This window comes from Mustela nigripes, chromosome 12 (assembly GCF_022355385.1).
Source record: "Mustela nigripes isolate SB6536 chromosome 12, MUSNIG.SB6536, whole genome shotgun sequence".
Taxonomy (NCBI): Eukaryota; Metazoa; Chordata; class Mammalia; order Carnivora; family Mustelidae; genus Mustela; species Mustela nigripes.
The window spans coordinates 124,589,366-124,612,488 of NC_081568.1; the positions used below are offsets into that span (position 1 = coordinate 124,589,366).

General features: G+C 42.1%; 1 protein-coding gene across 2 annotated transcripts; it reads left to right on the top strand.

Moving 5' to 3' along the window:
• The first annotated feature begins 1,370 nt into the window (after positions 1-1,370).
• Positions 1,371-19,908, top strand: MACIR (macrophage immunometabolism regulator). 2 transcript variants are annotated; one of them, XM_059418324.1, is made up of 3 exons: positions 1,371-1,546; positions 9,330-9,419; positions 17,432-19,908. In XM_059418324.1, the coding sequence occupies exon 3, from the start codon at positions 17,455-17,457 to the stop codon at positions 18,076-18,078; it is 624 nt and encodes a 207-aa protein (XP_059274307.1). In that variant the 5' UTR covers positions 1,371-1,546; positions 9,330-9,419; positions 17,432-17,454; the 3' UTR covers positions 18,079-19,908. The 2 variants fall into 2 exon arrangements, with proteins under 2 accessions (XP_059274307.1, XP_059274309.1); XM_059418326.1 differs by lacking the exon at positions 1,371-1,546 and adding an exon at positions 2,633-2,719.
• Positions 19,909-23,123: the final 3,215 nt, after the last annotated feature.

Below are 23,123 nucleotides of genomic sequence, written 5' to 3' on the forward strand. Positions count from 1 at the left end.
AACAGAGTATAATTTGAAATAATTGATGGAAAAAATCCATTCATTTATTTATTTAATACATAGTTTTTGAGGTTCCGTATTTGAGAAGCTACCTACGTATCTATGTTGGAAATAAAGTAATTTATGTTTCCTGAAATTGTTCTTTAGAGAGTATTCTTCAAAGTGTCCTTCTCCCTCTGTATTCCCATACTTACTTCAGGGCACACAGAGGTAGTATAAAATGCCTTCCAGAGGAGAAGCCCGCAGGTATCACTCCGTTGAAATAGGGGTGTTCAGGTTCATTTGCCTTTATATTATCAGAGGCATATGTAGATTTTGGAACATGTTTGAATCAAGATTTATTTAAATTTGTTCAAAGTTAACAGCAAACTCTCTTGGATTGAGACTGGAACATAAATTAGCAACATTTATAAACCTTTTTGTGGTTCTACTCTCTGAGTTCAGGCTCAGCTCAGGCACTAACTAGGTGTGTGACCTCGAGGAAGTTCAACTTTCTAACCCTTTAAATTGTGGATCACATCCTTAGAGAAGTGAGAGGTGTAAATTTGGAAATGCATGTGAAAAGGCTTGGCACATCGTGAGAGGGAAACAAATGTCATATTCTTATCGCCGAGTTTCTTGTTTGGCAGAGGTGGTTCGTATGGATTGAGAATAGAAAAGACTGATCAACTCTTTTTAAAATTTTTTTTTAAAGATCTTATTTATTTATTTGACAGACAGAGATCACAAGTAGGCAGAGAGACAGGCAGAGAGAGAGGAGGAAGCAGGCTCCCTGCAGAGCAGAGAGCCCGATGTGGGGCTCCATCCCAGGACCCCAGGACCCCAGGACCATGACCTGAGCCGAAGGAGGAGGCCTTAACCCACTGCCCAGCCTGATCAATTCTTATAAGAATGGAAAAGATCCAGTCTGAGGATTCAAAAACAGTGAATCCAATCAGAATTTAAATCTGAATGCACTTCACCCCGCGGTTTTCAAGACTGACCCTATAATTTGTCATTTCATGGGCTCCCAGTTTCTCCACTTCTGCTCGTGCTGAGTCCTTCAAGCAGAGACTCACAAATGACAAACCTCACCCCACCACCTCACTGAGGGAACCTGAGTGGAACCAGGCCTGCGAGTCGGACCGAGCTCCTGAGTCGGAGTGCGGGTTGGGACCCGGAGGAGGTGTTAGGACTCCTCCTCCCCACCCTAGTCCGCAACTCCCCCGCCCCCGCCAACTACTTCAGGCCTCTTAGAGCCTTTCAGTCGCCGGCCCGCCCTTCCTCGGGGTGTCGGAGCGGGCGCAGGAGGCGGGCCCCGCGCTGACGGGCTCCGCCTCGGCAGCCAGAGGGAGGAGGGCGGGAAGGCGGGCGGGGGAGGAGGAGGAGGCGGGGACTGCGCCGGGCGGTAGCTGGCGCCGAACGCGGTGGGAGAGGAGAGGGTACCCGGCTGGCTCGCCTGGCGGCCTCTGCCCGGATCTCGGCGCCGCAGCCCTGCGCCTCTCCCGCCCTTGTCTCCGGCTCCGCGGCCCGGGCACAGCGGAGGTGGCGGCGCCGTGGGCCACCGGTAGGTTGCACGGGGACGGCGGTTCCGCCTGCAACCTTTTGTGCTGTAGAAAAGGTGGTGGTGATGGGTGGGTGGTTTGGGGGGTGCCCCAGTCACCGAGTCCCGGTGCCAGCCCCAGTCGCGGCACCGCCCCTTCCTCCCTGCCTCGTGTCGGGGCCGGGCGCGCGGTGTCCGCGCGGTGCTGGGGAACCCCGGGCGGGCGGGCCCCCGGGATAGGCGGCGGGTCGGCCCCACGGGCCCCGGGCCTCGGCGGGCCGGTCCTTGGGCGCCAGAGCAGGAGGCTGGGGTCTGGTGAACTGGGTGGGGCCCTTGCGGGGTGCGGGGAGCCCGCGGCTGCTTGGCACAGGGGTGGGGCCGGAGACGCCGTGAGTGTGCAGCGCGTGTGAGTGTGCGGGGGCGTGCGCCCCCGTGTGCGCGCGGCGTGCGCTCGCCGGGGAGGTGCGGGGACTCGGCGAGCCGGAGCGCCTCTCCCGCGGTGCGGCGGTGCGGAAGTCGGGGCGCGTTGGCGCGCACGCTAGTTCCTCCGCCGGCGTGCCCGCACCGCGGGGCAGCTGGCCTCGGGGCCCCATTGAGAAGTAGCTCTTTCCCGGGCCTGCTGCGCCTCTGGCCGCACGCCCCGGCCGCGCGCCGGGTGCGACTGCCCCGGCCAGATAGCGCCTGGGGGCGAGCCCTAACGGGCTTATCTCGTCGGCCCTCTCCTCTCGAGCCGCAATCCGGGGGGTGAGGCCGCTCTCCAGCCCGCAGCCCGCGCCCGTTGCGCTTCTGCCGGTGCGGCGGGGGCGGACGGACCGACCGTGCCCGGGGGCGCGCGTGTAGATTCGGGCCGAGTGCTGGCCAGAAGCGAAAGCGGCAGATTTGTCGCCTGGGCATCTCCGCCCTCTCCCCACCTGTCGCGGGTGGACTTTGGGGCGGGTGGTAAGCAGAGGAAAGGGGTTTCCAGGCGGGCGGCAGTCACACGTTGAGCAGGCGGCCCCATTGTGAAGCTGCCAAACTCTCTCTAGTGGTGGAATCTGCAAATCTGCCAGCTAGGCGATGGGAACATGAAGGGAATGATGGCCCCGTCCCTTTCCCCTTGCAAATGTTCCACATCCTTAGGATCTTCCTGCTTCTCCGCCCGCAGCACTTTGCACTTGGGTGGGTTAGTTATCTGTGTCCAGCCAAGATGCTGAGAGGGTATGTGTATGATTGTAGTGCACAGGTAAAACTGGGGCTGGGAACTTTCTCACCATTTGAGGAAGAATAGAGACAGTAGCGTTTTATTGCATGCTCGCTACTCCTAGCTGAAAAGAGCAATTCTTGCACAACAATTCTGACGTTGCTGGAACTCTTTCTTTTATGTTCTTTTTCTGAGATGAGCCACCCTACAATTTAGAGTTGTTAGTTGCTTTATGTATTTTTTTTAACCCTGTAGAGGAAGTTACACACTAAGAGAGATAGAAATGATCTCTTCGCAAAGTTTATCTTCTCAGTGATTTCAAAATACAGTATTGGTTATTATTGCAGAAGTTTTGGGTACTTTATATATTCAAGACCATGATTTATGCTTACACAATTATGCTTAATGAATTTTGCATAGATTTCGGTGTTTCTGTCATGTGGCTGTGTATGCATTATAAACTTAATAAAATGACGAAGATGAAATGTTAGGATTAATGAACCCGTAGAGCTCTTGATTTGATAAGAGCAGTGTATACAGTATGCTTCTGTCAACATTCTAGTTAATTAATTGCAGGTGAGACTGTTTAATAGTGACCACCCCAGGACAAAAGATATACAGGGTATTTATTGACCTTGCATCATGGTCAGTGAATTTGTTTCCTTTGTATAATTTTGTATCCTTTGGAGAGCTCTTGTACACCCTTTGAAGTATTTAGTGTGGTGGGAGTAATAAAACTTTATATACAGGGTTGAAATTTGCTTTGCTGTTGCTGATTTATATCCTTTGGGAGAAAAAAATCAGGTCTTTTCCTCCAGAGAGAACTCTTGATTCCGTCACCAGCCTATCAAAATAAGTTCCTGGGTTTAAGCTTTCATGTGGAAGGTTAACCAATTCCACTGTGTGCACCTGTCCCATTTTGGTTGTGCTTTCCTCAGAGACAGATTTCTTGTAAAGACTGCATGTAGATCTGCAGTTCCAGTTACTGCCAGTCATATTTGTAGTGAAACCAGTTGTTTGGTTTTTTTTTTCCCCCTAAAAGTGAAGGGTGACTTTACATAATAGTGAGACAACATTGGTAATCTAACTTTAATCTCTACTAGCAGAAATAGAGGGAAAATGGATGCTGCACTTTCAGGGGGTTGCTATTAAAAGAACTGATAGTAGGAAGAGAAACACCTTTTTTTTTTTTTTTTTGGTCTTACTGAACTGATTATGGGTTGTCTTACCCCCTTGGTGAGGTTAATGATTTGTTTGTAAGGTCAGGGATGGTGGGTGGTTTCAGAAATGTCACACCCTGCTCAATAACTCTTCCTAAAATTGCTGATGATTTAGTTTTTATGAGTTACAAATGGAAAAATGAGATTGAAGTAATCTCTATGATGATCATGTAGAGTAGGGTAGGTACAGCTAAGCGTTTTGTTCTTACGTGTGTGTTGTAACTTTAGCAGTTAAGCCATTTTATTTCTGCTCAGTGTTCTATTACTTGAGAGATGTTTTGTTCCTTGTCTTTTTTAATTTTAGAGTAATCTTTGAGACTAGGGGTTGCAAAATATTTTCATTAGTCTGAATACAACGTTTACCTATTTTTTTCACTTGCTTTTTTTATGTTACTGATCTCTCCTTGAATAGCTACTCTGAGAAATATTGCCTGTTTTCATTTTTTTTCTTTGTGTGTTAGATCTAGAATTAGAACCCATAACTTCTACTCTACCATTTTTCTTTGCCTAAAATTTATCTTGTTTTCTGTAATATACTCTTTAATGATTAGTGGGATTTATTTACCAAAATTCACAAGGGCTATTTGCTGGCTTCTGTACATATAACCATATGATTTGGAAGTGATAGATTTAAATTTCCTCTTCTTAAAAACAACAACAACAACAACAACAACAAAAAAAAACCTCTTTATAAAAGTAGACTCCATGGTGGAGCCCAGCATAGGGCTTGAACCCACAACCCTGAGAACAATACCTGAGCTGAAATTAAGAGTCAGACCCTTGACTGACTGAGCCATCCAGGTGCCCCTAATTTTTATTTATTTCTTTTTTCTTCCAAATTTTTATTTAAATTCTGGTTAGTTAACATAGTGTAGTATTGGTTTCAGGAGTAGAATTTAGTAATTCATCACTTATATGTAACGCCCAGTGCTCAACATAACTGGTGTCTTCTTCACTACCCATCACCCATCTAGCCCATCCCCCACCACCTCCCTCTGTCAACCCTGTTTGTTCTCCATTTTTTTTTTTTTTACTGCTATTTTATTAGTGGATCTGTGCTGAAGTCTGATACTTATGGCTTTTTTGTACATAGGGATTTTGTGTGGGCTTGAACATTTCCCTGTAGCGCTTTCTGTACTGGGGGGAAAAATACTGCCTTCTCTGGGTTCCCAGTACCATCAAGTTTACTATTCTATGTTTTAGATTTCCTTGTGTTTCCATGTCTCTCTATCTTTCGTTCTTGCCTTGTCTCCAGCTTCACTTTTTGTATTTGCCCCAGTGCCTGTATAATGCTGGGATATAATAAGACTCAAGAAATATTGTTTCATGACAGAATGAGTGAATGAATAATTGAGCAGCTGAGTGGATACACCCAAATAAATACTCCTCAGACCTGTGTGGGAAGCCACCGTGCAAGCAGAAGGGTCTTTTAATTCCTTACCTTTTCATTGTTAAATATTATTTTTGAAAAGGATAACAGTATAATTGCCCAACAGGGACACTTTGGAGTGATAAAGGGGGTGCTATAAATAATTATGCCGCATTACTGGCTGTGAACTGAGACATATGGCCTCCCTACTTTTGAAGGACATTCTTCTTTATTTACCTGTTTTGATATCTATCACCCTGCCTGAGAAATTTGACACACTTCCTAGTTAATGTTTGCAAACTTTCCTATTTGCAGAAGCTTCATTTGCAGTCATATGTGGGGTGTCTTTTGCTTAGTCACTCATGGCTTCCCTATCCAGAGGCCTGCGGGAAGACCTTGGCCATGCTGACTTTTTCCTATTTTCATTGCTTCCAGCATAATGTCACGGGGTTTTCTGCTCTTTTCAGCTGTTTGTAGCTGGAAGCATTATATATTCTAGCCTCTGCTCTATTTACTTCTGTCTGTTTTTCTGCACAGCATTTAGTATATCTTGTAAGCCTTTCACATGAGTTCTTTTCCTTCTTGCTGACTGTCTTGGACAGGAGATCTGTTGATACCTTGCCAAGACTTCATGGTCAAAGCATTGGCCAGAATCCGTTGCAAGTGTTAGGGACTTAGAGATTTTTAAAGTATTCTAAAAATGTTATTCAATCTAAAACTTTATTCTAGATTTAAAAGCAGGGGAACCTTAAAGTATTTGTCTACTCTTGCCCTGGAGTTAAAGTGGAAATTTAGGAAATGGTTGGTACTTTCATAGTAAACAAGGTCTATTAATTCATCATCCCTATTCTGCCAGGGTCCGTGGGCTTTGGAGTCAGACTGGTAGGTGTTCAGATTCGTGTTCTGACTCTCAAATAGTGTATTACTTGGTCAAATACTTTAAAGTGGGGATGGTATTTTCTCCTTGAAGTAGCTATAAATTACTTATAGCTTTTGGCATAGAGAAGACGTTCAAAAATATTGGTTTCTTTTTTATTAAAAATCCAGTTCTTTGGGAACTTTCATATGACATTACACACAATCTTAATTGTTTCTACAGGACATGGGATAAAGCCCTTTCTTTAGTTTTTCTCCTTCTTCTTCTTTTTTTTCAACTAGATTCCTTTATAGGCAATCTCTTCAAGAAGACACATTCTTATACTAGTGTCTGGTCTCGTCTTTTCATTCTTCTCTTCGTCATCATCTTCATTCTCTTCCTCTTAGTCCCTGGGCACAGATAGCAGGTGGTTATACACACAGAAATAAGCAGAGTCAGAAATGAGGAAAAAATGAGACAGGGAATGGAGCTCCTTCACCTTAGTTTCGCCTGGGTGGCTCCCTTTGACTCTGTGTTTGTATTCTATTTCTGGCTTGGCACTGCCCTAATAGGGATAATCAGTTACTACACTTTGTTTACTATGAAATTACCGACCATTTCCTAGACTTCCACATCAGCTCCCGGGCAAGAGTTGGAAAATTACTTTAAGGCTCTCTGTTCTCAAATCCAGCATGAAGTTTTAGGTTGATTTTTCTTTTGCTCTTGAAGAAACTGTTGGAAAATATATTTTTTCATGCATTTAAGAGCTTGAAAAGAAGCACGTATCACCAAATACGTGATACAAATTACATGATAGCTTGAATGAGATTTTACAGTGTTTTCTAAAACTAGTCTTTTTTTTTTTTTCTTAAAGACTTTATTTATTTATTTGACAGAGAGTTCACAAGTAGGCAGAGAGAAAAGGGGGAAGCAGGCTCCCCACTGAGCAGAGAGTCTGATGTGGGGCTTGGTCCCAGGAACCTGAGCTGAAGGCAGAGGCTTAGCCCACTGAGCCACCCAGATGCCCCTAAAACTAGTTTTTGTTTAGAATTAAAACACGTCCAGATTTTTCTTATGTTCCTGCTTTGTTTTCTATCTAAATTTCCAAAAGTCTAAATGAAATGGATCTCCCTCTGTGATAGAGGTAGCCCTGAAAAATGAAGTGGAAATGTTTCTCTGTATTTGGCCTCCAACCACATAACCAGCCAGGATTGCTTGATAACGGTTGTGTCCTCCCCTACGATTTATGCTTTTCAAGGATCTTGTGCGCTCCTCTCGGAGAAAGGGTCCAGGATTTAGATGGACTTTGTAGAGGACTCCGGTATGTGCCTCTCCATCCTCCCATTTTCAAGTTGGAAATAACACGAGAACTAGTAGCTAAAAGCACCTCCTTCCAATCACTTCGCAAGTGAGGCAATAAAGCTTTAAAATAAAGTGCCTCTCCACACATTTGAAATAGAATTCCATTTACAGAAATTAATTTACATTTTTCAGGAACATGGTTATTGTGTAAAAAGCTGTCCATCCGGGCTTAGCATTGAGCAGAGGCCACATGTATAGAAAGCAAGGTCGGCGGGCCTCGGAGTCAGGCAAACTGGGGTTCAGTTCCTGCCTGACCCTCAGATAGCATTGCTTGATGGAACACTTTGCAAGGGGGATGGTACCCCCCCCCCACCCCTGCAGAGTCGGGGTTAAGATGAAGCCACAGAATTGGCCCCTAGCTTTGGCACTTGAACTTTGTAACAGTACTATTGGGGACATTTCCAAGAGGGGGTATATTAGGTTTAAAAAAAAAAAAGTATTATCAGGCAACAGTTTTTTGCCGTGTTACAGTTCACTTTATGTGAAAACCAGAGGCTCCCTGGTCGACAAGAAGCAAGTCTTCCTCCTGCAGGAGTCTTGGTTCCCCAGTCTGGACCCAGTCTTCGGCAGAAGCAGTGTGAAAGGGAGCATCACGAAGCTGTTTCCTAAATCTAGAGGAGCTTCTCAGAATGACTGCTAGGTCTTGGTGCATTCACTCCTCCCAGTTTGCAAAGTTCAAGAGGCAGATCCCTTTAACTCAGTAAACAATGCATTTCCTTTGGATGCAACTCTTCAGTAGTGGTAAGGAAAGTAGTAAGGTGACAATTCCTTGCCTTCTCCCTTGCCTTTGCTTTGGCTGTGAGGGCTTGTTCTCACTGCAGCCACTCTTGGGGGCCCTGTGCACCTGTGCTGGTGAAATGAATCCACTCACCCCACTGGAGGCTCCCTGGCCCCAGGTTAGACAAAGCAACAGAAACCCAACCACCAAAGAAATCTTTACAGGTGCATGGGACTTTGGGGAGTTTTCTTGATCTCAAGAAATTCACCCAATTAACAAGGAAGGTAGGAGATAAAGACAGATGCTCTTACACATTACCTCCTCAGGAAAGGGAGAGGCCTAGAGGAGATGCTCGAAATCTTAAGCAATGTAGAAACTCTATAAAGAAGTGGTGTTCTCTTAAAAAAAAAAAAAAAAAGAAAGAATGAAAACTGTTTTCGAAGGCCTTTCCAACCATTTGCCTCAGAGCGGTCTTATGAAGGATTTTTATTGTTGCTATTTTACGGCTATGATGAGTAGACAGGAAAAATTAATTGCATAATAATAACATCACACATTTCTAAAGGGCTTTATAACGTGCAGAACACGTTCCCCTGACTCCTCCTCAAAGCAGCTCTATGAGGGAGGAAGAATGGTATCGTCCTCATTTTCAATATTGCTCTTTATACAAGGTCAGGCCACAAAGTTCTTAGCCAGGCCGTAAATAAGACCTGGTCTTTTAACCCCAGCCTAATCATCATTTTTTCATAGGGTACTGTGAATTTCTTGAGTACATGAAGAGTGCTAGGGTGATGGACCTAACATTTAACCCCCAAATTTTTGTGTCTGTATTTAGTCCACTTAGCTGCTCTTAGTCTTGAGGTAGAATTTCAGCAGCAGAATACAGAGGAATAAACATGATAAAATGGTTGAAGTTCAGTTTAGCTAAACAAAGTCAGTTTGCTTTAATAAAAGGAATTAATATTGCGTCCTCTATAACCTGTACCTGATATTAGTTACCTCCTGCTAGTTTCTTCCTGTGTTGCAGTTAGCATTGTTCTAATTGCTTTGTAAGTTGTGTTACTTGTTAAATTAAAGGTTTATTTTTATATTCCATGTTTAGTATCTGGAGTAGAGCAGAAGAAATATTATGCCTGTGTTCCCTTGGGACTCATTGGACATTCTACAGTGACATCTTCTGGGATTTAGTCTGGTGAGTTATATTTTGCTTTTTCTTTTTGTTAACCCATTGTATGAACACATCATCATGTGTTTTAAGGACTACATAAACAGATGAATGTGAAATGTCGAGATATGATTGCAAGTATATATACTACAGTAATGAAATTTTTAATGATGGGAACTGAAATTATTGTTGCAGATTGCTAACTTTATTATCTTGAAGTGTTTGCCTTATTGATTGGGGTTTTTCCTTATTCCTGTGAGATAAAGGAGATTTTTGGAATAATACTTAAGAATAGAGTAGTTAAGAGGTTATTGCTCTGATTTCAGGGAAATTTTAGTAAAACATTAATCCCTAGAGATGGGCAAAATAATTTGCAAAAAGTTCTTGTTGTATATGGTCATACGTTATTAAAGAAAGGCATACAGGTGACTGAAAGGAGCATCAGTTTCACTTGGTCATACAGAGGTTCACTGCAAGTGTGATCTTCTTTTTATTACACCATCAATTTAAACTTGCTAAAATTAACGCAGTGCTGTTGTCTTTTCGTTGTCTTTTTTCAGTGCGTCGCCTTTGTATCTATGCCAATGCAGTTATCCATGTGACTCCATGTGTTTGAAGGTGAAAAGAATTTAATAATTATCTGTAGCTTCTTAGAATTTTAAAAAGTATACTCATGTGAATTCATTGCTGCTTTGATATCTCATTATACTTAGGCAAGATCTTTATAGGTCCTTGCTTTGAATTGGAGTGGTCAGAATCCTTGGGGGGGAAATACTCGGGGAAAAAAATTCTGGAAAAACTTCTGGTTTCATAATAAGTGATCTCCAAATTAACCATCAGCAGCAGAACGATTAAAAAAAAAATGATGGGGAAAACCAGACACTTTCATTTCATTAGTTAGATACAGTGTACCAGATTAATGACAATGCATTTTAAAACATTGGGAAAATGGAATCATTACTTTTAAGTTTTGAGGAAAAAAGCCAGGTGTTTGAAAACTCAAAGTACAAAATACTTAAGTGGCTGAGTTAACTCATCTAATTTAAATAAAACACAAAACTAGGAGTAGTGAGTGGAAGTTACAGGAATGTGTGTGTGGGTCTGTGTGTTTCTTTCTCTTCAGAGGCACATGTGTAGGTATGTATACATAATTGTGGATATAGTTATATATTAAATACAAGGACAGTCTAGCATAGCTGCAAAGGTGAAATGAACCAACAACTCAAGAGGTAATGAGTTACCTGTCATTGGAGGTGTTCAAACATAGACTGAACAACCATTAAGATGCCTTGTGATTCTGAGATCCAATAATTTGAAGAATTTTAAAATTAGGAAGATGTTCAAAAACTTGGAAGTGTGTGACAGGCTTCTTTTATTTTAATTTAATATTTTTTTTATTTTTTGAAGTCAGACTTCAAACTGAAGTATAATTTGTATATAGTAAAAATCACCCTTTTGTATAGTTTGATGAGTTTTGATAAATGTACCCAACTGTGGAATACCCATTACAGTCTATATATAGACTATTTTAATCACTCCTCGGCAAGGTTCCCTGTGCCCCTTTGTAGTTTTGTCCCCACCTCCCAACCTTGACCTTTTGCAGTTGTTGATTGATTTCTGTCCCTTTAGTTTTCCAGAATGTCATATAAGTAGAATCACACATATGTAGCATTTTCTATCTTCTGCTTTCACTCTTGTAATCTTAGTTTGCTCCTTTTTATTACTGAAATGTATTCCATAGTATGGATGGGTCACTCTTTCTTTTTCCATTTCCCTGTTGATGGACATTTGGATTGTTCTAGTTTTTGGTGATTATGAATAAAACTGTTAAAAGTATTCATGTTCAGATCTGTATGTGAATATATATTTTCATTTTCCCTGGGTAAATACCTACAGTAGTGTAGGTGGGTCTTTAAATAACATTTATTTAGCTGTGTCAGAAATTGCCAAACTGTTTTCCAAAGGGCTGTATCTGATACAGGCTTCTAAGAAGCTGGAGCAGTGTGTGCACACCAAGGGGCCCGATTCTCATTCAGCACAGATTTATTTTTATTTTATATCCAGGTTCAACACGTTTGATCAGCACTTGCTTTTTAAGCCCACAGTGGATTAGACCCAGTAAGCCAGAAGGCATTAGGGATAGGTTGTTACAATTTCAAGCAGCAGAAAATGTATCCACTAGTAGGACAGTAATGACTGATCTAAAACAAAGCAAAACAAAAAAGGCACGGACTTAGAGGAGTGAAATTCTTCTGTCTGATAAGTTCTGTCTGACAAGTTCCCAAACATGTCTGCAGAGTAGAATGTCCTGGAGGGGTGCCTGGGTGGCTCAGTGGGTTGAAGCCTCTGCCTTCAGCCCTGGGTCATGATCCCAGGATCCCGGAATCGAGCCCTGCATCGGCTTCTCTGCTTAGCGGGGAGCCTGCTTCCTCCTCTCTCTCTCTCTCTGCCTGCCTCTTTGCCTACTTGTGATCTCTATCTGTCAAATAAATAAAATCTTAAAAAAAAAAAAAAAAAAAAAAAGAAGGTCCTGGAGATCTTTTCGAAAAGTTCAGAGCCTAGGCTGTGCCCAATAGGACTTCAAACACAGACCTGAGGTAGAGCACAGGCATCGTAGTTTTTGAAGCTCCTTGGATGCTCTTTGCATGTGTACAAGTTGAGGAACCGTGTCCCCCACACGTAGCATGATGAAGTTGCCAGTGTCAGGAAACCGGGACTGCCTATCCCGCCCTGGGCAAGCCCCTGCCTTCATGGCTTCAGTGTCCTCTTCCTCATGATCAGAAGCTCTGCATAGGTGAAATCCAAGATGATGCTGGCACCGAAACTAAGTGGTTCTAGATATTGCTAGACTGACAGTAGTCATGCTTGGGAGACTCCCATTTGCCAAGAGCCGGCTTTATTCCAAATGGATCATTTCTTGAAAAGGATTTTGTTCGCACGGTGACATTTTTGTTCTGTATATTTAGACGGTTATATATGTTTTCTCTTAAATGGAATTGCTGCGTGTTACTAAAAACGGTTCAAGCATATGGGATAATTTTTTTGATTACTGATGGTGACTTTTTTTTTTGATAAGCCTGATTAAAAAAAAAAAATTCCCAGAATGCAGTACATTTCAAAAAGAATTCTTTGTAAGGCAATTGTGAAACTTCTCGGCTATTTTCGGAGCTGGTCTGAGGAGCTGAGGTACCTCAGTTATATTTTTTAAATGCTCCTTGTGCCAGACGCTTGGGAAGTTGGACCTCTTGGGGAGTGTTTAGAGCTGAGCATATTTTACACCGATGATGGTCTTTTGAATGTGCTCATCTCGGTGTACCAGGGTCCCCTACACATTTGTTATACGTTGGATCTGTTGGCATTAGTTGCAGACGGAATTCATAATGGCATGCCATACCCATATTTTTAAAATAATGTGCTATTTACATTTTTCTAGCAGATACTGAGGTGCTACCTTGTCTAGCCTGGTTGAGTTTTGAATCCTCCCAGATTTCAAAGAAACACACTGGCCCCTATGAACACAGGTCTTTCACGTTTTGTAAGTCTATGTCAGTACCTTTGTTATGGATTAGACTGGGAAGGAATTTGATCCTGAAGACCCTTAGGTGGCGGTTAAAAAAAATCATATATGTTCCTGGAACTTGCTTAGGAGACTCAAGTTTTAAAAGTATTCATCAGCTACAAGTTGAGTTTCCTATTCTCTGTTGTATTTTTTGTTGTAGACTCTTCTACCAACAGAAATTTTGCTGCTTCTGTTATTACAATAACAACACTTTTCGGCTTTCTGTTTCCGGTTTTTATTTTTGCTTTAAACTGCATATGAAAAGCATTACTGGAATCAATAAAAGGTTGTCATTGCTCTGTGATTTCTAGTGCTCAGCAGTGCAGAAGGTAGCCTGGTGCCTAGTTTTCCGGTTCATGTTTATTCTTACTGGTGCGGTGGGAGTGGCTGCCTGTTGCACATACCTGCAGTATTTGTAAGAGTTCTTTGTAATCTTTTATCTTGGCAGTAGGCATTTATGAGGCACAGTTTATTTTAGGATAGGAAATAAAATTCTTCATCATGAATGGTTTGTTAAGGAATAATAAACCTATATGATAAAATATGAAGAATATTCTGATCACACGTCATCTCCAGTTGTAGTCATGGTAGCCATGTTTCCTGATCACTGCTTTTATTAATTTCTCATTATTTATTTTTTTACAGAGAGAGCAAGTGAGCAGGGTGGAGGGGATGTTGAGGGAAGAGGTGGAGAGAGTCTTAAGCAGACATCACACCCAGCATGGAGCCCGACTCGGGGCTTGGTCCCATGACCCTGAGATCATGACCTGAGCCAAAATCAAGAGTTGGTTGCTTAACTGACTGAGCCACCCATGCATCCCTGATACAGTGCTTTTAGTAAGAAATTTTACTGTGTGAAAAAGTATCTCCATCTTTAGTATCACTGCCTTTTTTGTTGTTGTTGTTGTTGTTGTTGAATTACGGAATTAGAAAGTAGCTCGACTTCTTTTTCAGATGTGTTCCTATACTACTTCTGCTCATTTAAGAGGTCACCTGGGGAAGTTGATCCTGTAACTACTCCCAGGGCTTTAGTCCAGTCTTTAAATCCAGTCAGGAAATTCTCAGCAATTTAATAGCATAAGAAGTTTGCTTTCTGTGAGTCACATTGAAGAGTGGAGGGCATACTGCTTAGTCAGCATTTCACTTAGCTAAAAACAAAATATTTGCCAGTCCATGTTCTCTTTTCTGAAACGTGGCCGCCACCTAGCTTTCTCAGTGGTGCATGCTAGATGCTCTTTAGAAGGACAATTGATATGTAAGTAAAAAGTTTTTTTTTTTAATCTAAGCAGTTTGCAGGAGTCAGGTTGTGCACCGTGAATGTTCCTACATGAATATCAAGATCTGAAGAGGTTCTCATACGTTCAACAATACACTGAAGAAACCAACGAAACCATCTCACAGAGCTGTTTTGAGACTCTTACTGTTTGGAGCAGAAGTACTGACGTTTTTATCGCTAAAACATGCGAGCACTTTTCCAGAATTTACAGTCGTTCATCAGAAGTTCAGTAGGTTGCAGCGATCTATGTAACATTTAAGACAAGTGTTCTTATGTTCCAGAACCGTGAGACTGTAATTAAGAAACCTGACGTAGAGTGTTGACCTTGGTTCCTAGGCCACATACCTGTTAGAGTGTATTGGAAGTGGTTGTGTCATTAAGTTGCTGCTTAAGTGGTGTCTTCTAACAGGGGGTGTGTTGTTTACCTCAGCAAAAATGGCAGGTTTCTTACACCAGGCTGCTCGGTTGGAATTTCCAGAGCTCTTAGATCACATCGGTTTCTTTTGTTTGACCATCAGGGTGAAATCACTGTCTGTCAGGTATGTGCCTGAAGATCCTGTTAGGTAGTTTTGGCCAACCCACGTGGTGGTTTTTGCGATGTTATGGCTGCTGGAAACTGAAGCCGCAGTGTTACTCATCTCTTTGTATTGTCCTGGTAGCTGTTTCATGTCCCATCCAGTCGTCACCTTTATAGATCACTTCACTCACTGTCTTCAGTTTTCTCATTTTCTAGGTGCTGATTTTCTAGATAATACTTTCTGCCCTTTTCTCTCAAGCTTTTGCATCCTAACAAAGGTTTGTTCCTCTTCCCTTGCTTAGCAATTTTTATCCCTTAGAGGCACAGATGACTTTTAGCCTAGCCTCTGAATTATTACCCGAACCCTGATGGGTGGAATGTGGATGCTTGGATTGGGGCAAGTTTGTAATGCACCGAATGAGAACACAGGAAGGTGGCTGGTGGTGGTGTGTGGACTGTCATGGACTCCCAGATTTGGAAGGGACCTAGACCAAGGGTGTCCCCTCATGTGGACTGACTGCTTGAGTGCCATCACCTAGGTCATTCTTACGTGGGGTACCCATTTGCGTGTGTACTCCGTTTCCTGCACAGCCCTGGTTCTTTGAACCTCACTGGCCCTCCTCTCCTTGTCTTTCAGAATGGACTGTAAGAGATACACTTGCCGCCTGTAGCTCCCTGTCAGGTTCGGTAACTTGGAGGCCTTAGATCTGACCTCCTGGGCTCCTTCTGGGTATCTAGAATTAGTGAGAAAGGAAGTATTAGATTAGTATGTCCTTTGGCTTAGAGGAAACATTTGTTTATTCAGTATAAGGTTTGACAAAGCTCAGGCCCTCTGAAGTGTATCAGATAAGAAATCTTCAGGTTTCTGTATGCTCATCAAAGTAGCTGATAGTCCTCCTAACAGAGAAATAAATTACACAATCAAATAAAAAATTTACTTTTTACAGTATACAATAAAGCCAGTTACTTTAGATCTGAAAGGGCTGAGGGGGCTACAGTATTTTGATTAAATTTGGAACTACATAGACTAAAGTTTAGAGCAAAAAGTAAGTAAAAGCTCTGTGGATCCCTTTGACTTTTGCTCTATCACAGGACTCCGTTTTCAGCTGTGTTCTAGATGTCGGTGTAGTGAGGATAGGGTGGTGTCTGGGGACTTCTTCATAGTCTTGCTTTATTTCCTCATAAAGGAAAGAATAGCATGCAAGTGAGGGACTAAGGCTTTTTTTTTTTTTTTTAAAGCTTTAGAATTGCTTGGATTTCAAATGAATACCCAAACGTTGGGAAATGCTTCAACCAGGAAAAGGTGATTTGTTTCACAAAAGCATTTATAAGAATCATTTAATATAATAGTCTCTTCCAATAAATTTTTCATCTTAAAATTAGTTACTATTTGACATCATTTTGGTTGGCAACCTGAGATACTTAAAAAATTGTGTTTTCTACTCCATACTGATGATCAAGTAGAAATAAAGTTTCTCTGAAAAGACACTGACACTCAGTTTCCCTTAGTACTTTTTTTATTTTCCCAAATTTGACTTATCTGCAGCTTCCTAGAAACCTGGCCATTTTTCGTGGTACTTCTTGTCAGTGGGGTTTTCCAAAATATATAGTGTCATCATCATGATGAATAATATCAGCATTCATTGAGAATTATTCTGCCATTTATTAAACTATCCAAAAGTGCAGGATCTTAAGTATTGTAAAATAAAGTAATGTAAAAATCATTGGCCTATTTTCTCGAATAGAGTGCATCTGATATTTTATATATGCTTAATACTAAAAGTGACCTGATTTATTGGATTTAGGGTTTCTTTTTAAACTTAGGAAATGGTTTGCTGTAAATAATTCACCGGGGACATGGGAGGAAGAACATTTGCAACATTTGGGGAACTTAAGACTGACACCTCCATACCTTCAAAACATTTCTTTAGGCCTGTGTTGGAACCTTTGCAGAAATCCATCCGTTTTCATCTTTCATTATATGCCCCTTAAACACGTTTGGAAAAAAAAAAAAAAAAAAGGCGTAGGTGTGAAGAGCTCAGCGCTTATTTTAAATTAAATGATGGAAAATGTAAAGATGCCAATTTTCAAGTTGGGAGTCCTTGGTGGATTCTTGTGGCGCCGTGTAGGATATTTTTATTTGCCTCACGTTGAGATCTGTACTTGATTAGCTTACTACCACATCAAGGAATAAAGCTTGCGTGATTGAACGGAGTGCCTCCTGTAGGGAAGGACTGTTTTCTGTTTTCTTCTCTATCTGAACCTTTTAGTCGTCCTCCAGACTTTAAGCTGCCTCCACGTTTGTGAAGGTAGAGAAGTCATAGTCTTTCTTTTTTTTTTTTTAAGATTTTTATTTATTTCTTTGACACACAGAGAGAGATCACAAGAAAGAGGAGGAAGCAGGCTCCCTGTGATGCCGGGCTATGGCATCCCAGGACCCTGAGATCATGACCTGATCCGAAAGCAGAGGGCTTAACCCACTGAGCCACCCAGGCACCCAGAAGTCATAGTCATTTTAATGCCTGCTCTGGAGTGCGTTATAGACACAGATAAACATCTGGCAGCTGGACAGTGGCCGCCTTTCGGGCCGGTGTTACTTCATGCTCCCCAAGCCGTCTAAACTGCTCCAGCTTGGCCCGAGGGTCTGTGCACGACGCCGTTAACGATCTGAGTCTGTTTGCTTTCAGGAGTGTGCCGCCTGGTGCCTACCATGGAAGTCGATGTCAACGGAGAGTCCAGAAGCACCCTGGCCACGCTGCCCCTGCCGGTGGCCGAGGCGAGCTCCCCCGGCAAGGCCGAAGCGGAGAAGCCCCGCTGCTCCAGCACGCCGTGCTCGCCCATGCGCCGGACTGTGTCGGGCTACCAGATTCTGCACATGGACTCCAACTACTTGGTTGGCTTCACCACTGGCGAGGAACTCCTGAAGTTAGCCCAGAAGTGCACGGGAGGTGAAGAGGGTAAGGGAGAAGCTGTGCCTTCCTTGCGCTCCAAGCAGCTGGATGCAGGACTCGCGCGTTCCTCCCGTTTGTACAAAACCCGAAGTCGGTACTACCAGCCCTACGAGATCCCGGCGGTGAACGGCAGGAGGCGAAGGCGGATGCCCAGCTCAGGAGACAAGTGCACTAAATCTTTACCTTACGAACCTTACAAGGCCCTCCACGGGCCTCTGCCTCTTTGTCTTCTTAAAGGTAAGAGGGCTCACTCCAAATCTCTGGACTACCTCAATCTAGATAAAATGAGCATCAAGGAGCCAGCGGACACAGAAGTGCTCCAGTACCAGCTCCAGCACCTCACCCTCCGAGGGGACCGTGTGTTTGCCAGGAATAACACATGAGCCAGGGGCAGAGAGTACCGACCCGTGTAGGTCAGCGTCCGCTTGGCTGGGAAAACCCACTGTCGTTCTCTGTACAGGACTCCTTCACATTATAGATGGTTATATCAGCTCAGTGTTCCTGGAACCTAAAAATTGTCTGGATCAAAATTTGAATACAGGAATGAAATCACAGGTACTTGGGGGGATCTAGAGCACGCCACTGCAAAGAAAACAGAATGTCGGCCATTAGTTTGAATAGCTTTTTAGCTAGGGGGAAGAAAGGCTGTGGTCAGTAATGCCATCTTTATGATTCTGACACTCAAATTGGGAATGTTATCTGCTTGGTTATTGCTGACTTGGTATGATTCATTAGAAAATTATATCTTTAAGTACTCAAGTACTTCTTTAATCTCTGTATTTTACTATACGATGTATGTAATGATTTGTTTTATGAAATTTAGAACTTGAACATTGCTGAATTGGACCACTTTTTATTTTTAAATATTGAGTTTAAATATTTTATAACTGGTTTTGCACTGAAAAATTTAACATTTCAGATTGACAAGAGAATAATCTGTCTTCACTTGCCTCAATAATACTGTTGAGCAGTGGATTTTTTTATTTCCGCATGGAAAGTTATGGATCTCTATGGCTGTAAAATATTTCTTTATAGCATTATTAAAGTGTGTCTTAATACAATTAAATTTGGGATACAAAGTATTTATTTTACAATGGGTGGGGGGAAGCTTTTCCAGAAAGTTTCCAATATGAAGTTTTCATAAGTTAAAAAAAAGTTTCCTTAGTGCTTACTTTCTAAGTTAAAAATTCATCTGGAACTTTAAAATAGAGAGGATTCTTTTAATTACGGATGATAGGCATAATACTGTTTGCATCTGAATGTTCTGTAAGTGAATGAAACTTTTAGTAGAAGGACTCATGATTTCTACTATCGAATGCTTAAACTAAGTATGGAGTGAGACCATTCAGCATGGCATCCGGGTTATTCTAGTTTTAGTTCTGTGCAGCTCAAGCGCTCATTGAAATTCCAGTTTCTAGGATTAGTGTGGGAGCCTAGTGCTTCTGCAGTTTTAATGGGTTAATCCTGGATTACTTAACAATTTGTGTCAATTGCACTGGTTTAATTTGTTGCTAAAGTAATAACGCCCTGGCTTTAGTAACAAATACAGCTCAACTATTCTTGAATATATTTTGAGAAAAATGTATGTAACTTAACTTTTGTAAAAGTTTCTATTTCTTTTTTTTCTTTTTTGACTCTTGAAGGTGCAATTTATTACCGAATTGGCATTTCTGGCAGCATAGAACTGCTTATTTTAAATTTTAGTTTGGGGGCTGTGAGTTTCTTAGGTGTTAGCAGTCTTGCTTATAAAATAAGAACACCTTTTATTAACGAGTGGGTCATTCTTGGCGCAGATATGACTTTCCTTTAACCAGAATGAATGGCAAACTCTGTTTAGAGCAGAATAAGTATCAGAAAACCCTAGAACTCTTAATCAACATTTATTAGACTTTCACTGAGGCAAACCGTGTGAAAGCGCCTTGGGGAAGTTGACCCCTCTCTTACTGAATTGATCAGATTTCTTGGTGGGCTGGAAAGTTTCAGCTGTTGTATATTTTAAAGTAAATTGCACCTTTGTAACATAATTGTATTGACGAATGATCACTAAGATTAACTATCTATACAGTCATTAGTTTGACAAGAAATAGAATCCTGTCAGATGCCAAAGAGTTGGGATTTTTACGTTTAATGATTAAACACCGTTATTTATTGATGATTTACCCTGTGGAACTGTATTATTTCTAACTATGAAATAAAAGGGTGATGTAAACACACATCGTTGTGTGGTGCTTTAAACAAGGTCCATCATCTACAGGCTAGTTACTGTTCAGGAATTGCGCCTAAAGACTTATTTTTAGGCCCCATTTTTGTAAAAAAAAAAAATAATTATTATTTTTGGTGCTCATTTGCATTTTAGGGTAAAGGATATATTCATGGCAATGGTATGTATTCAGTCCATGAGGAAACACGGCTGTGTACCTATGAGATCTGTCCCCTGCCCATGCACCTAAGTACTATGTTGAGCTAAATAAAAATGTGTAGCTCTTATGTTTTGTTTTGTTTTTACTTAAAGACAAGTGAACCTCAGTGGGGAAAATGAAGGGGTTGAAAGTTTGAGATATGTCACGTGAGCAATGATCTGATTGGTAAAGAGAAATAGTTTGGAGTTTGGTTTCCTAGAAAGTGAGTTCTGAAACTCTGGGTCTGTAGTTCACAAAGTGTGTTTGGAGAGCTCCTTCTTTCCACCTTGCTTTCTCCGCACTCCGTGATCTTGTTGTGCTCCTATAGTAAGTAGTAGCTCATGGAAAAAAAAAAAAAAAAAAAAGGTTGGCTTGGCTCTCTTTTCACTGGAGGAAAAAGAAATCCCCTTCTTCAGACTTTTGACATGGTTTATACTTTTGTACTCTCCCCCTACCATTTCTTTTTTTTAAAGATTTCATTTATTTATTTGACACTCCGAGATCACAAGTAGACAGAGAGGCAGGCAGAGAGAGAGGAGGAAGCAGGCTCCCCGCTGAGCAGAGAGCCTGATGCAAGGCTTGATCCCAGGACCCTGGGATCATGACCTGAGCGAAAGGCAGAGGCTTAACCCACTGAGACACCCAGGCGCCCCTCCCCCCACCTTTTTATTCAATTTAATATTTCATACTAAACAGGGCACACTTGCCCAGAAGACACTTGATGCTATCTATCCTACAGTGCCTGACTTTCAATAAATGGCAGCACCACCACACTTCATATATATATGAATATATATGTATTTTTTTTTTCTTTTTTGCAAAAATACCATGTTTTTGAGGCTCTGTTGATGTTTCAAGTGGCAATAGGATTTCCCTCTTCTGCCAGTCTGAGGTGAGCTGTGTTTGCGTCTCTGACTTCCCCTTGGCTGTGTTTGCTCCTCTGGTCTCAGGGCTCCTGGAGTCAGCAGTCAGGGAGGAATGGACAGTGGGGGATGGATTGAAATGTAAACTGGTACAGACCTTGCAGACTCTGGCTCAGCGAGGCTCCTGTTCCAGGCTGTTGCCTTATGTCATGTGATGCCCCTGTGTGTGCCTTTTTCCTTCCCTGAGATAAGTAATTTAAATGATTTCAGTATTTGGGATTTGGGCAGCTTTTATAAGATTGTAAGTTAACTTACAAAGACAAACTGGCCTTTGACTAAAAAAGAATCTTTATTGAATTCTTGAGAAAAGCAACCTATTTTTACTTATTTTCTTACTCTATAAAATACTTTTTTTAAAAAAATAATTTTGGAAAGACTTTATATTTCATTATAACTGTTGAAAACATTTTAAAGGAACTTTTAAATGACCTTGGCCTAAGTGGTTTGGTCTCAGAGAAAGGGGGAGGAGAGGCTGTCTACCAGTTCATAAGTGGCATAAATGCTTTGGAAGGGTTGGGGCGGAGAGAGCAAGGATGCATGTTGCCGTAATGCAGAGGAAACAGCAAGTATTAAGCAAAATTGCCTTTTTAAACAATAGAATTTGATTAGGGAAGTGCAAATTGATGAAGATTCCCTTAGAAATATAATAAATTTGATTATAAAGCTAGAAGTAGAGATTGCCTGTGCTCCATGTGCTTTGCTTACTAATAATGCTGCTTTAGATAAGAATTATGAAATGGATCCTTTGATATTTTATATTACAAAAAAAAAATTAAGGATTTTTCTGGCTGAGGGGAACACGATCCGGAACAAATCAAAAGAAGAATGGGTTTGATTTGTTATTTTGAGTTTGCTGAGCCCCTAGGACATATCTGGGCTCCTGTTGGGGGTGATTGTTGAGTTTGTATTCTCACCATTGTGAAGCAACTTTGTGCAAGGTTTCATCAGATGATTTCAGAGGAGAAGCTGGAAACCAAATCTCCTGATGCTGTACCCCTGATCTCAGGGTTGTCTTTGATGTCCAGATTTATGGGAGAGCACCGGATGAGGAAAGAGCTCTTTAAACAGAAGAATGCAGCATCTCCTAGAATGAAAGCGAGTGGCTGCACTGTCTGTGGGATCCTTAAGTGATCCTGGCTGGTGTCGCTTCTGGAATGAAGAGCTTTGATGCTTTTGCTTTTGTGGAAAAGCTAGCGGCAAGAGGAGGGAACGCTGGGTCCATCGCATTGACCTTCAAGTCTGATTCTTCACCAAAACTTTTTTATATAAAAGGATGCATAGAAATAGATATCTGGAAGACTTTGAATCCTCTCCGTCCGTGGCTTAACACTTCGGTTAGGAAAGGAACCGAGGCAGGAAGCAGTTTCTGAAAGTCCTGAAATGGAGATTTTGGCTCTGTGATTGGGGCTGGGATGGCCAGTACTGAGCCCACACAGCGCATGCTCCTCCCCTGCACCCGCGGTCGCGGTCGCTGTCCCGAATCCCTCAGAGGTCCAGGCGTGGTCTCCTTATCTTTCTTAACCGAGCACTATAGGCAGCTGCTACTGAATTGATCAGAATTCTGTAGGAGGTAAAACCTGTTTGTTTACCACATCCCCATACCCACTACAGTAGATTCTAATGGGAACTGAAAAAACGGTCTGGATTTTTTGAGTAGGAGGCTGTTCTTGATCCTGTCTCGTAACCAGAGACTGCAGGAGAACCGCCCATCCCCATTACCATCACCCATAGGGCTTCTCCTGAGCACATGCTGGCACTCTGCTTTCACCTCCAAGGACTTGACTCTTATTGGGAGAGGAGAAGGGGAAGGCAGCCTGAGATGCATGCCAAGTGCAGTGTGTTGAATAAATAGTGATTTAAGGAAGAGGAGCTGAAATCTATGGGACTGAGATCTGGGAATGAACTATCTTGTTCAGTAGCAGGGCCAACATATTTTGAATATATTCACCTCATTGCTGATGTGTTTAGAAGGTTAAAAAAAAAAAAAAAAAGCCTTCATAGGGAAGTCTGGGGAAGGCAAAAGCTTAAAATAATTGAATCTAAGAAGTATCATGGCATGGCAATAATGTTCGCTGGTTATCTACAGCCTTCTCCTCGGTTACCGAC

Excerpts from the sequence above, each read along its gene's own strand:
- MACIR (XM_059418324.1), top strand. The coding sequence starts at position 17,455 with ATGGAAGTCGATGTCAACGGAGAGTCCAGAAGCACCCTGGCCACGCTG.